Source organism: Macrosteles quadrilineatus, unplaced genomic scaffold (assembly GCF_028750875.1).
Source record: "Macrosteles quadrilineatus isolate MER2022 unplaced genomic scaffold, UCM_ALF_1.0 Scaffold_3__2_contigs__length_128488019, whole genome shotgun sequence".
Classification (NCBI taxonomy): Eukaryota; Metazoa; Arthropoda; class Insecta; order Hemiptera; family Cicadellidae; genus Macrosteles; species Macrosteles quadrilineatus.
The window spans coordinates 2,703,054-2,718,285 of record NW_026542596.1 but is presented as its reverse complement, the minus strand read 5'-3'; the positions used below and the strand labels follow the sequence as shown (position 1 = coordinate 2,718,285).

Here is a 15,232-nt window from a genome sequence, read left to right as displayed (position 1 = left end):
TCATTAGCCTTTTTCAGTCTTGGTATTTTGTCTACAGTCACATTTGCCTTTTGTGCAAGTTGGCAAGTAGCCTATAGCTTGGTTATGGTCAGTGGCATACCAAGGGGGGGCGTCCACCCCAGGCCCCACACCAACATAGACCCACAAATCAGGGCCTTATTCCCCTAACGGTGGACACAGCTGTTGAGAGCCTCAGCCTGGGAAGGACTTGTGTTTAGATTATTGTATACTAAAATAATTTGTAAATAACCTACACGGTCAAGTTAAAGAGTAGTCAATCAGTGATTCAGTTTAAACTAAATTAATGAAATATTAGCAATGTTGCGGTGGGTGAATCTGAGGGAGACGTAGCTTTGATGACAGCTTTTAGCAGTGTTTTAGCCTTTTGCAAAACTGACTGGAAAATTTACCATACTCAAAGCTAAAAAATGCTTTTCAATCCCAAACAAATATTTTTTGAATTCAAATTTATCAAATAAGTACTAGAACTCCAAGACAAACAAATTGTGCAGTAAAAATGTTTTACTTTATTTTAAAATTACAAACACAAATTTGACATTCTGTACACATATTTTACAATATAATCACAACTATCAATATACAACATAACTTATCAAATGCAGTCTAAAAATGTTATATAATGTTATCAAAAGGCACAGAATTAACTTGCAAAAAGGCAAAGTCTTACAATAAATGTTGCTAATAAACAACTAAAAATTACACATACTAATATAATAACATGACAGATTAAACACTACCATTGACTATACACTATTCTGTGTATAGTCAATGACACTACTCTTTAAAAATAAGTAAAAAAGAACATACATTTATTCACATGGACAGTTAACACAAACTTTATTGTTTATACAATGACATTTGATATGATAACTATAAAGTAAAACTATAAAGTAAAAACTATAATAACTAATAGAATGCTGTCTTATTTTTTCAACAATTTTAAGCATGGCTTTCCACCATTAAAATGGATAATGTTGACGACAGGTAGTACTCATGTTACGTTTTCTATTACATTTGAGTTAAGTGAGTATCTCAATGCACCACTACTGTGTATAGTAGTGCACCACTATGATCCTTATAAATTTAGTTATAATATTAATTGGCAAAACTTAACTTTAACTTTATTGAAGTCACTTCACAGTGAAATCTAGTTCCTTAAAATTGAAGTAAATTTAAACACTATTTCAAGGCAGGCCTATCTAACATAATGTAAAATCGATATTTTGATTAACTATTTATATAACTCTCGTCAATAAAAACAATCAATATATATACTGACTTGTGTGTGATGTGGACGGATTATTTGCATATTTGGCCCCAGATATTAATTTCACTGTCTCTACTATACGCTAGACTATTTCAGTATTCAAAATTGTGCATAGTTAACACAACCTTGTAACTAGCCTACCTGATACACTTATTACCTTGCTGATGATGAAGTTTTAACAATAAAATTTACACTACGGCTGGATAACATAACACTAATGAATAAGAATGAACAATTGATTAAGTATATTTTTGTGGAAAAACTTGTGCAAAAATACAGTGCCTAGGATACTTCATTTTGTAAGTATTTCTAAAGCTTATATTCTGTATCTATATAATTAATTACAAAGATAAAAAGACATAAATTTGCTAGATTGTCATCAATGTGTTTTACAATAATGTGGATTGGATTTCTTAAAACTCCAGAATAAAAGCTAGTTCTATCACAAATGGGAAAAAATGTACATTCTGTTGAAAAATCTCACTCTAAATTGAAATTCTTAGTTCGGAACAATTTAGGTAATAAAGGCACTGTGAGAAATATTTGTAGCTCTAAACACAAATCTGTGTATAAATAGTAGAACTGTTTTAGAAAAAAATTATGACATTCCATGAGATAAGAGTCTTAGGTACCAACCATTATACTTCTGGTAACATTTACAGCATTGTTAAATATGTATTCCTTAGCTTGCATATGCTTCTCTAGTTTACCAATCGTGTTTAAAGGTTGATTTAAACAAATCTCAGGTATTATAAGTTATTTTCAATTCTCGCTCACCAAAAACAAATTCAAAACAACTGCTTGGCTCATTAATGACGTTCAACCTTCTGTCCCTCGTTATTCATTGTTTATAAGAAAGTATTCATTGCTTCTTTGAACAGTTTAGGATTGTACAGTAGTTTGTTTGGATTTATCAGTACTTTAGAAGTGTTATTAATGACTTAGATGGATGTTAATATTGCTAATTACAAGCGAATTTCAGAGAGTGAGTTTTTCTTTAAATGCAAAAATGTAGAAGCATACGTAAGGTAAATTCAACCTTTAACATTAACAGGAAATAATGTTTAACACGTTAAGCATGCAGTGCAGGAATTCTCACCGGTTCGCGGTACTGGCACCACTGAGACAGGGCAGGAAGTGTCATACTCCTCAAATGCCAACAACCTTGCTTCAGTCTGAGCTCAGCCTTGCCTGGGGAATGTTGTGTCCGATTGCCGATTATTGTGCCAACTTTATACTTCAATCAGTATGATTCGTTTCCAGATCCGACTATTTTATCAGTGAAGGAGACCACTCAAAATTTAATGTAGTATGTGGTTTTGGCTTGGATTTAGAGAAGTGGAATAGGATAATAAACAAATCCTAAAAAAAATTGAATAGCTGAAATTGAAATTGAGTTACTGTAGTGAAGCATTGTGGAAGGAACCTAACCTCAAAATTGTACTTAACGCCTTTTTTTCTATATTTGTTTATGGTGTATCTGGGTTTTTTGCCCCTGCTTTTTCCCTCCATTTGGCAATACTGAGAGCCTGCTAGCAGTTTTGTTTAGTACTGCTATCTATTGCGTTCTTGTAAAACTAGGTCCACAACAACTGACAGTACATGCTATAATATACCTCTCATTTGGATGAAACTAATAAATTAAAATGTTTTTGTGGACTCAACCACACAGCACATTTACAGTTTCCGCGGCCGGCCATCCCGCGACCGCACTTAACGTGTTAAAGTGGAAAACAGTTAATCAGTATAAATTATATTGTTTAAAGTCTAATTACTTAACACGATCAAAACTTGTTGCCATAAACATGGTTTTATAATTAATACTAACAATAAATTGACTATAAACTACATTTTACAGCAATAAGCACAACATATAACATGGCTTCAGTTAACTATGGAATAAAAGTAACTGTACAAAACGCAGACATTATTTTTGGCTGATAAGGCAAACTGTTTGTACTTGTGCATTCATAAAAGCTTAGTAAAATAAAGTTAAATAACATTTATAATATCTTTAAGTATCTCACAGATTAAATACAGATTGGGCGGAATGTTTAATAATATAGCAGCTAATTGATTGCTGCTTATTATTGACATAAGCATATTAATACAATGATTTGCTATATTGGACTGACTAAACATCCAAAGCTAAGTTGATCTGAAATCCACTAAATATCTATCAATAAATACTAACACCTATGATATTAAACATGAACACACTTTGTTCTTTGCAAAATAATTAATAATAGAAAAAATATCAAGGGATAGCTGCTTTTTCAAGAGAGATTCATGAATAAAATATACTTCAAATTAACCACATATACTTACTAATTGTTGATGAGTTAGGTAGGTATTATCATTAAATTTTGGATACAGGTAGATGGAGACATCAGATCTATGTAGACCACCTGTAGCTATTTTATTATCAAGAACATCTAGTTGCATCAGTCACTCACAAGTTGGGCTGCAGTCTAAGTTCTAAGTTAGATTTTATTTATAGTTTTCCCTTAGTTGTTACTGTGATAGTAGATGTAATTTACACAAGCACAAGACGCATTCGTTTACCATCAGTTACCCTTGCAGTTCGGCTTGATTTAATTATTGGTATTGCGTATATGATGGAAATAAGTAATTTACATCCAGAGCACTCTGCCGGTGACTCAACTACGTACATTTTTATTCTAAAATTGGTCAAAACTTTGGAAAAATGTTTCATGAAAGCAAATGTAAAACCAATAAGTACTTTAAATACTTTTTTATGAAATGGCGACCATACATAGTAGGTATTTTAAGCCAAGTATGAATGGAGATGAGTGTAGGATGAGTGGCGCAATCTTGTAGTCTTGTTAGTGACTAAGGCCGACATTCCTTAGACACAGCTGTTAATTAATAGCCCATACAGCTAATGGCAACTAAGGGACAATCAATGAATCAATCAATCAACCACATTTTAAGTGTCCTGATTTTAAACTAGCCTCCGTATATACAAAAAAATTGGAATCAAAATTGAAAAAAAAATCAATTGAAATCAAATCAGATATAACCTAATTACTAGGGATGGGCGTTATTCCAGTTCTCGATACCTCCTACACCAGCAGTATCAAAGAATCCCTGATACTCGAACTTTGCTTCATTGTACTTGATACCGATTCTAAAAAAGAAGGTTAATCATGATGCAAAACTCAACTAACATTGACGGTTGTAAAGAGTGGTACATCATAGTTAATTTGGAATACTCTGAAGTCAGCTAATAAATAATTCCATGTTCATTAGCTCACATTCGTTTTATAATAAAAAATAGTATGCCTTTGCATTTCACAACAAATCGCGTGATCAACTAACAACTAGTAGAACAAAGTTAAATGATAGGGACTTATCACTTGTAACCATGTTGTCAGATCGAGAGCAATGTTGCCACAAGCATTGAATATATAATATAATTCACACAAAGTGTACAGTATATGGTCAATGGTACTAGTTTAACTTGTGTTTCTAACTTGTGATAGGTTTGATGTGTACATTTCATGAGCAGATAAATTTACCTATATCATTGACTAAAAACACACTTTGTGAGTAAATACAATCAATGGTTGTTCCTTTAACCCTCTAAGTGTCGCCAACCCCATATTGGTTGGGTTTTCTGATGTGTATAAGTGTCACCTGCCCAAATCGGGCGAGTTTGTAGGCACTAAGTTGCGTGGTCAATCACACGGTGCTCGTTTAGTCATGTATTCTTATCGTTATATGTTGTTTCTCTCTGATTGAACTGAAGCAGTTATCGTGAGTTTGGGAATGGGGATGTTGTTGATTGCTGTACGCGTGAATAGTGAATTGTTAAAAAATGAGTTATGATCTCCGTTTGACTGATGTGACGAACTCCTTTGTGATTCTTTAAGTAATTTAAGTGATATTGATTAACCTAAACCGGTGTTTGTTGTTTCAATTCAATAAAATATGATGCGTGTCTTTATGAAGTTATCTTATTTTCCTTATAGGCTAACCTAATCTAGATGTAATTTTAACAATGCAGTTAAATCTTATTGTACAAATTTAGAGTCCTTGGAGCTTAGACGTTCTAAGTCGTCAAACAATTATAAAACTATAAAGAAAGTGTATAATCTTACAGTGTACTCAGAGATATTTACTTCAAAATGACACTGGTGTTTGAAAGAAAATATATTTTGAGATGGTAAATAACTCTACAGCGACTATTTGAAATTAACTAAAAATTAACATTGCTCTTATGGCGGGCAAATCCAAGATGGCCGTTAGCTTCCATGGACTCCCTTGGAGAACAATTCAAAACTTTTCTAATCTTACAGTGTACTAGATATTTAAATAATAATTAATTTGGTGTTTGAAAAATATTTTTAAGCGATAACTCTTCACCAGCTGTTGGAAATTATCCAAGATGGCCCCTAGCCTACAAGGACTCTTAAAGATTAAATATCAATAACATGCTCCTTTATTTGTAGGGATATAGAGAAGTACTTATGTTTTTTTAAATGTATTTATAAAGGTATCAGTATTAGGTGCGAAATTGAGAATCAAAACCAATGTTCTAGAATCGGGTTTGGAATCAACCAATTCTGGAATCAGCCCATCACTACTTATTACTTTTGAGACTTAAGAAACCTAACTTGTTCAACCTCGTAAGCCAACAATCAGACTTGTATTAGATTGTAACTTTCTATTGCTTAGGCCTACCTAAATAATGTAACGAGTACAAAAACAAATGCTGCGAGAGAAGAGAGAGCTGTCAATGAACCTGTGTTGCAGCCGTCTTTAGTATTACAGGTGCAGTACTCCATCCAGATGTTGTAGGTGCCTGTGCGCATCAAACAGAAGCGCTCGTCCCCCTGTATCCCAGGCTCTCCAAGATAAGCGCAACTTCTGAAGTATCGCCACTCTCCATTCACTGAAATATAGGTCAACTAATTGACATAGTTCATAAGTTGTCATATTTGAAAACTTCAATCAAGGTATCAACTATTTATGAAATTTCAAAATTTACAAATCCGGCTCAATGCTGTAATCTCTAGTGCCAGGTGAAACTGCCTGCTAGTGGATGACTAAGAGAGAAGTTTGGAAATAAATAAAAATAGAGTACATATTTAGCGATCGCGGAGTGAGGTTTGGTTAGATAATCATGACATAACCTTTCTCAATCATAATGGTTACAAAAATTACTCGGATGCAAAACGACACAACTGATTGGACGGTTTAGATACACAGTGGCATGACAGTTTCAATAGACCTATACTTAAAAATCAATATCTCAGACTGCAAGACTACTGGACTAGCATACAGCCTGGTTAATAGAAACTTAACTGATCCCTCCCCAACCGTACATAGGCTACTTTATAGAATTATCAGGAACACTGGTCCAACTCTCCTTGTCTATTGAAACTTCCACTTGTGCTTTTAAACCAGTACTCTCATAACCCCACAACCCCAATCAGATGGAGTTAGAATCATGTCGTTTCACCCTGTATAAACATTGAGCCAACATACCTTTTTGTCGAATTTTCCTGCACATAGTAGGGCGAACTCCTGGAATATGCTCAAGATCTTTCTCTTGTTTACAATCTATGATGGGTACTGAAGAGTTATCAAATGGATCCCCACACTTAGGATCGGAGTCTGATCGACAAACCCAGCATTTAATACCAAATCCTGAAAGAAAGCAAATATTTTGAGCTCATAGGGCCTGGTAAACAATCTCAGTGAGAAACCAATTATAATGTTGTTGAATGTGTTTGTATTATTGTAAATAGCCTAATATTTGTCCTAGATAAAGCTAAACCTAATCCTTACTAAATTTAAACAGATTGTTATAGATATTGGGGACCTTTATCCCCGATTCCGCCTTTATTTAGCCGTCAAATAATTTAAGCGGTACCGGTAATGAAATTTTAAAAATATTAGCTACAAAAAATATAATTGGTAAAAACACAAATATCTAAACCCTATATATACCCTATATATACAATAGGCTAAAGCCTATTGGTAATCCAAAGGCTATCCATATTGAAAAGAGTACCAAAAAGTTCAGTTCCAGAGAAAAACTTGAATGCTTGCTTTTTTAAGTAAATTAATAATAACGATAACATAAATTAAATTACATTAAAAAGTAAATAATGCAAACATGAAAGTGACTCTCGGTCTCAGTAATAATTGCTTTAATTACAGAGTTATAGTTAACTTAAGTAAAGTAAATTAACCCTGTGCGATAGGAATTCCCTCACAATGTTTGTTGCAAAGAGCAGGCTACCATTTGTCTGTCATATTTTTAAAGATGATCCAAGCAATTTACAATAATGGTAAATATTGTACGGTATATATGTTACACTCAAACTTCTAATTTGCACATTGTCCAAATACCCACTACGCGATCTGGACAGTGTGAAATACCCACGTCGTGGAGTAAGCATTTTATTCAGACATTGGCCGAAGCGAAATGCCCAGACGTTGTGGGTAAACTGATTTACTCAAATGCCGAAGTTAAAACATTATTCGGTGATTGAGCAAACGAGACCGTCCATGGAGGACCCAGACCCCCCACCACCGCGCCCGGGACAGCAGAATTGGTATCAGAACGGAACACGGAACATTCAAACTGCACTCGTCAAATTGTTGTTGTTATAACTGTCGTCTTCTGTCAAAACGTCAACATCCTTGTTTACATTATTATCAGCTGGATAATTCAATTACTCATAATATTTATTTTTGCAATTCAATGTAAAGATTTACTGATTTGGTGGAAATTAAATATTTACTATTTAAAATTGGGAAAAAATCGAGAAAGCCTAAGCTACACAATTTGATACATTTCACCAAATAAGAAAAATGAATTGACACAATGCTGTTGTATTTCTTGAGCAATTCTTGAAAGAACGGATTTTCAAACTATGGAAACATAGAAAAGTCATAGAACGCCACCAATTAGAAGAAATGGGCAGTTTTTTTAAGGTTATTAGCCTATAATAAAGAATTCCCACAAGATGATTCCTACAAACGGTGAACGAGAATGTTAGCCGAAGGGCTCCCATTTTTAGCAGGAAACCTCTACTGTATTAACTTTGTGATGATTGCAGCGGAATATCCTCTTAGGCTTAAATAAAATTACACATTAGTATTATTATTAATAATAGGCCTACTTAAAAATTAATTGCACATTAAAATTAGGTACATTATGTTGATACTGTCATGTCCGTTAGTGTCCTCTATCTATTGGCATCATCGGTAATATTGCTCGCGGACGTATTTTTCCGCAATACGGCCAGCAATAGATTTTATCGGGCGCCCGCACCGCAACTACTTATTACTGGTTTTCCCCACCATAACAAAACCCCCAGGTACATTATGTTGATACTGTTGTGTCCGTTAAAGTGTCCTCTATCTGTTGGCATCATCGGTAATATTGCTCGCGAAAACCCCAGGTACATTATGTTGATGCTGTTGTGTCCGTTGAAGTGTCCTCTATCTGTTGGCATCATCGTTAATATTGCTCGCGGACGTATTTTTCCGCAATACGGCCAGCAATAAATTTTATCTGGCGCGCACACTTCTTAATGCTGGTTTTACCCCCCATAAAAAATCCCCCAGGTACATTATGTTGATACTGTCATGTCCGTTAAAGTGTCCTCTATCTGTTGGCATCATCGGTAACATTGCTCGCGGACGTATTTTTCTGCAATACGGCAGGCAATAGATTTTATCGGGCACGCGCACAACTTATTGCTGATTTTACCCCCCATAACAAATCCCCCAGGTACATTATGTTGATACTGTCGTGTCCGTTAAAGTGTCCTCTATCTGTTGGCATCATCGGTAATATTGCTCGCGGATGTATTTTTCTGCAATAAGGTAGGCAATAGATTTTATCGGGCACGCGCACAACTTATTGCTGGTTTTACTCCCCATAACAAATCCCCCAGGTACATGATGTTGATACTGTCGTGTCCGTTAAAGTGTCCTCTATCTGTTGGCATCATCGGTAATATTGCTCGCGGACGTATTTTTCCCCAATACGGCCAGCAATAGATTTTATCGGGCGCGTGCACAACTTATTGCTGGTTTTACCCCCCATAAAAAATCCCCCAGGTACATGATGTTGATACTGTGGTGTCCGTTAAAGTGTCCTCTATCTGTTGGCATCATCATTAATATTGCTCGCGGACGTGTTATCCGCAATAGATTTTATCGGGCACGCGCACTACTTATTGCTGGTTTTACCCCCCATAACAAATCCCCCAGGTACATGATGTTGATACTGTCGGGTACCCGTTAAAGTGTCCTCTATCTGTTGGCATCATCGGTAATATGGCTCGCGGACGTATTTTTCCACAAAACGGCCAGCAATAGATTTTAGCGGGCGCGTGCACTACTTATTGCCAAGTTATTGCCAGGTTCACACAAGTTATTTTCAGTTAGCCTAATTATTGCCTATTGGTCTATTCGAAATGAGTTCAGGGGTACAGTTTCTTAACTGGGCTATGCTAATCTCCAACCTAAAGGTGGTCCAACCTAAAGGGTGAGTGAGCGTAGCAAACAAACTTCAACCAGGACGTGATTGAGCCATGCGAACGAGATTATCTTGAAAATTAAGAAGTTAAACGGGGCAAAGCCCGCGGGTTACAGCTAGTCCTACTAATATTATAAATGAGAAAGTTTGGATGTATGGATGGATGTATGGATGTATGTTTGTGACAAGTGAACGCGAAAAATACTGGCCGGATTGGGCTGAAATTTGGCATGATGATAGCTCACATTCCCTATTAACATATAGGCATATTCTTATTTCAAAAATCCTTTTGGGCTCCGCCCCTGTGGCTCTGGAGTTTCCCATGTTAACCTTATGAGAAATGGAATTATTGAATCTTAACAGCTGTTTCAATTAAACAAGTTGGTTCTGTTCTATGATGTTCAAAGGATAAAAAAGTAACTTTGGCTATAAAGTTACAAGGATTACCAACAGGGTGCAGCACTATTATTTCTTTTACATTTATGACAACAGCTAATTTGCAACCAAAAGGTGAGTGAGCGTAGCGAACGAACTTCAACCTGGAGGCGAGTTAGCGTAGCGAACGAGCCAACCCGAAGGCAAGTGAGCGCAGCGAACGAGCTCCAACCTAAAGGTGAGTGAGTGTAGCGAACGAGCTCCAACCAGGACGTGATTGAGCCATGCGAACGAGATTATCTTGAAAATTAAGAAGTTAAACGGGGCAAAGCCCGCGGGTTACAGCTAGTCCTACTAATATTATAAATGAGAAAGTTTGGATGTATGGATGGATGTATGGATGTATGTTTGTGACAAGTGAACGCGAAAAATACTGGCCGGATTGGGCTGAAATTTGGCATGATGATAGCTCACATTCCCGATTAACATATAGGCATATTCTTATTTCAAAAATCCTTTTGGGCTCCGCCCCTGTGGCTCTGGAGTTTCCCATGTTAACCTTATGAGAAATGGAATTATTGAATCTTAACAGCTGTTTCAATTAAACAAGTTGGTTCTGTTCTATGATGTTCAAAGGATAAAAAAGTAACTTTGGCTATAAAGTTACAAGGATTACCAACAGGGTGCAGCACTATTATTTCTTTTACATTTATGACAACAGCTAATTTGCAACCAAAAGGTGAGTGAGCGTAGCGAACGAACTTCAACCTGGAGGCGAGTTAGCGTAGCGAACGAGCCAACCCGAAGGCAAGTGAGCGCAGCGAACGAGCTCCAACCTAAAGGTGAGTGAGTGTAGCGAACGAGCTCCAACCTAAAGGTGAGTGAGCGTAGCGAACAAACTTCAACCAGGACGTGATTGAGCCATGCGAACGAGATAATCTTGAAAATTAAGAAGTTAAACGGGGCAAAGCCCGCGGGTTACAGCTAACTTAGTAATAGATATATTTAAAAATATTGATTATTATTCAATATTTTCAATTCAATAGTTTCAATTGATATTAGCATAGCCCAGTTAAGAAACTGTACCCAGGTTCAGACCTCCCACTCTTTTAAATGTGCAGATTTTCTTAGGTTAAACACACCGAGAAGTAAGGTAGAGATAAAACTCGATCATGGGAAATTTACGTCTAGCCAAAACGTCAGAGGCCTATGTTTTGAGTAGGCCTAGGATAGGAACAGACCTCCCACTCTTTTAAATGTGCAGATTTTCTTAGGTTAAACACACAGAGAAGTAAGGTAGAGATAAAACTCGATCATGGGAAAACTACGTCTAGCCAAAACGTCCTATGTTTTGAGTAGGCCTAGGATAGGAACACATTATTTTATTTAGTAAACTCACCTTCGTGAAAAAAGTAAACCGCAGACACAACTGTTATAAGAGATAAAGTCCTGAAGAGAGCCATAACTGTTAGTTAATTTTCGGTCAGGCTAGGCTACGGATGAAACACAAATAATAGGTTTGGTAAACAATAACAGCTCTTATATCGGTCGTTTCGTTTACTCGTTTGACAGTTGACATTAAATGATTAAATTTAGTAAGTAACTGACATCCGCCACCGCCAGGGTTGGTCACTCACGTTCCCATGCCACGCCTACCTCAAACACCTTTAAATTGAAAAATTACTCTATGCACCCCATAAAAATAAGTGACATTATGAAAAGTGGTATTACCATTCATACATTTCGTACAGACAATCTATGTGATGTGGAAAGCGAAAAGGGACCTCTTGTCGGCAATGCAAAATTTTCAGTACGGCCAATATAAGTAATTAAGGTCGACGCAATATCGAAATTCGGGTTTTTTTCGATGGTTATACTATACCTCATTTAACGACGGTATCGGTTAAAATATCGAACTGAAGATGTAAACGGTTGAAATAAATCATTTTGCAACTCTGCACGGTTTGAGAAAAGGTATCTCTTGTCGCTCAAAGTTATTTCCCCTTAACGAAAAGATGGTCCCATTTCTAATATTCACTTTATAAACAGACTTTTAGGCCGAAAAATGAACTCTAATGCATTCTAATGGAAATTTAGAGAACTACAACAAAGTTCAGTTTACAGAGAACAAAATATCTTACAAATAGGCCGACAAGAGTTCCCTTTTCTGAAAATGTGATTTTTACGACAAGCTTTGATAAAACACTTAGGTAAATGAAAACTGCCGTGAGTTAAGACAAAAATTGGTATGCCCAAAGAGGACATTATAAGCTTTAGTTTGAAACCAAAATTGTTTCTTAAATAAGAAAATACCCCCGCCACAGCAATCCTGCAGACTAGCTAGTATACTAAAATACCTCCTTAAAAATATCACATTTATTCCCTATTTAAGAACTAATTTAACGAGTACTTAAGTTTGCTGCAGCAGGGAGGGTAAAAAATTGATTTTTTTTTTTGTAAAATGTCAATAGTTTTGTAAGAAATGAGTGTGTTTTCCAAATTTGATCAAAATAAGCAAAACTACAACAGTTTATAAGAATAACATGGGAATTCAAAGTTTACATTTTTTTTAATTTTCTCCGTAACCATTATGCGAACCAAATGTATCATTGACATTACTGCAAGTAGACATTTAATATAATAACCAGATAAAACATAGACTTGGTTCATGCAAATTCGTATACCAAGGCAAAAATGTGGTTCGGGGTTCGGATTTCACTATAAACGTCCCTTGGTTGCCATTAGCTGTATGAGCTATTAATTAACAGCTGTGTCTAAGCAAGGCCCCACTAGTTTTCTAGTGGGGACTTGGTCTAAGGAATATGTCAGCCTTATAACTTTATAACCTTATAGTCACTAACATAAAGACTACAAAATGGCACCACTCATCCTACACTCATCCTACACTCATCTCCATTCATACTTGGCTTAAAATACCTACTTTGTATGGTCACCATTTCATTGAAAAAGTATTTAAGTATTGGATCTGCAAGTATTTAATCTCATTTACCAGGAACATATGTACCATTGACTTTAGAAAAGTATTGGATTAAGCCAGCTCCGCTCAATAATGCAAGCAGACAACCGCATCGTACACCTAGTAATAGTAATAACCATGATGGAAGGAACCCTGCCACAGCTTTTGCCACAATTTGCTTGATTATGATTTCACTAAAATATGTTAGAAAATTATACTATTATAATACGTACTTTAAAATCTATCGTTGGTTTTGTATCCTAGGTACACTGAGCTAAAATTATAACCGGAGGTAGCACTGCCATGGCAGAAGTCTGTCAAAAGCGTGTCACTGATTTTGTTAGGTTGGTATAGCAGTGGGTTTTCTTATCATAGCAATAACATGCTTCTTATAACTAGGTTGGTATAGCAGTGAGTTTTCTTGTCATAGCAATAACATGGCTTCTTATGACACCCGCCTCACGCAAACACGACGCCCGCCGCTGGGGACACGCATCTTTGACATTCATGGCTACCTCCAGTTAGAATTATAGCTCAGTGCCTAGGTAGCCTAATTAAATAAGTGTTCACAATCGAGTAAACACAAACGTACTATTATCAAGTTAATTAATTCAGTCCAATTTCGTTACTTATAATTAAATGGTAGGAGTGAAACCATTTTTAAGACATTTTCAAAGACCCAACATTGTTTCTTTTGCATACTGACCCCGCACCCCGCTCCGATGCAAGGCACGGATATAGCTGCTAGCAATTATGTATATGTTACACTCAATCTCCGAATTCGGACAATGTCCGAAATTTGTACCCACTCCGCGATGTGGATAGTGTGAAATACCCACGTCGCGGAGTGAGCATTTTATTCGGACATTGGCCAAAGTGAAATGCCCAGACCGCGTTGTGGGTAAATTGATTTACTCAAATGCCGAAGTCATAACGTTCTTCGGCGATTGAGCAAATCTAAAATACCCACAACGCGATGTGAGCAAGAGGGATTGCCCACGTCGGGTTGTGGGTATTTCTAGTTTGTGCAAACGCCGAATTTACGTTTAGGCATGTCATCCCCACCATTTGCACTATCTACGATTAGGATGGACAGACCTGCACCTGCATTGTGTTTTCTTTACTGTCGCTGTCCTGTAGTGATACGCACGTGATCAAGTTAATATATGTTCAGTGATTACCTCTTGTGAGATATTGTTTTGGTCTGTCGAACGAGCCAATCAAGACGTCAGAGGCCAATGTGGACGGGCAAATCAGAGGTTAAAAGATTGGCGACCACCTCTTAAAAAAAAAACAAGGTTTTATAAGATGTGGTTGCAAGAAGAACTGTTTGAGTTAATCATTTAAATGTATTAAGTCAAACGTAAAATGCAATTCTAAATGTCATGGCAGCACCTCTTGTGCCAATAAGTAAAAGAAAGATGTAACTAGAACTGTGTGATAATCGGCGTTTGAGGGCTACTCCTATTTTTGTAAAACGGAAAAACATAATTTCAATGTATGTGTAATGGACCTTTTTGTATTTGTTCCCATTCGGTAATTTGCTGTTTTCTTGTATTTTCTAAAATGCTATTTATACATAATTATAATCACAAACATAAATTTTATTTATTTTACCTAGTGATTGTGGATTTTATGTAGAGTTATGGGTATACGGTAGTTTATAAACTACCAGTCGGTGTTTGCGCAAACTAGAAATACCCACAACCCGACGTGGGCAATCCCTCTTGCTCACATCGCGTTGTGGGTATTTTGAATTTGCTCAATCGCCGAAGAAGGTTTTGACTTCGGCGTTTGTGTAAATCAGTTTACCCACAACGCGGTCTGGGCATTTCGTTTCGGCCAATGTCCGAAATAAAATGCTCACTCCGCGACGTGGGTAATTCACACTATCCACATCGCGGAGTGGGTAGAAATTTCGGACATTGTCCGAATTCGGAGATTGAGTGTAACATATACAATCAGCAATTGTGGCCGTGCACAAGCTTATAGAACCTTTATATTTAACACACTTATATGACATGTTTATAAGATACGGCATATCTCTATATAATGTTGTTATAAA

The 15,232-nt window shown here is 36.3% G+C and overlaps 1 protein-coding gene across 1 annotated transcript; it reads right to left on the bottom strand.

The window, feature by feature from the left end:
* Positions 1–504: 504 nt before the first annotated feature.
* LOC128989485 (uncharacterized) lies at positions 505–11,815 on the bottom strand. Its single transcript, XM_054411379.1, has 3 exons — positions 11,590–11,815; positions 6,803–6,964; positions 505–6,206 (listed from the first exon to the last, which is right to left on the bottom strand). Exons 1-3 carry the CDS (start codon positions 11,651–11,653, stop codon positions 5,992–5,994), a joined length of 441 nt encoding a protein of 146 aa, XP_054267354.1. The 5' UTR covers positions 11,654–11,815; the 3' UTR covers positions 505–5,991.
* Positions 11,816–15,232: the final 3,417 nt, after the last annotated feature.

Bases quoted from the DNA above. Each gene is read 5' to 3' on its own strand.
- LOC128989485 (XM_054411379.1), bottom strand. From the start codon at position 11,653: ATGGCTCTCTTCAGGACTTTATCTCTTATAACAGTTGTGTCTGCGGTT. The intron at 6,965-11,589 runs GTGAGTTTACTA...GCTTTCTTTCAG, and splicing joins GGTTTACTTTTTTCACGAAG to GATTTGGTATTAAATGCTGG. The intron at 6,207-6,802 runs GTATGTTGGCTC...CCTATATTTCAG, and splicing joins CAGGAAAATTCGACAAAAAG to TGAATGGAGAGTGGCGATAC.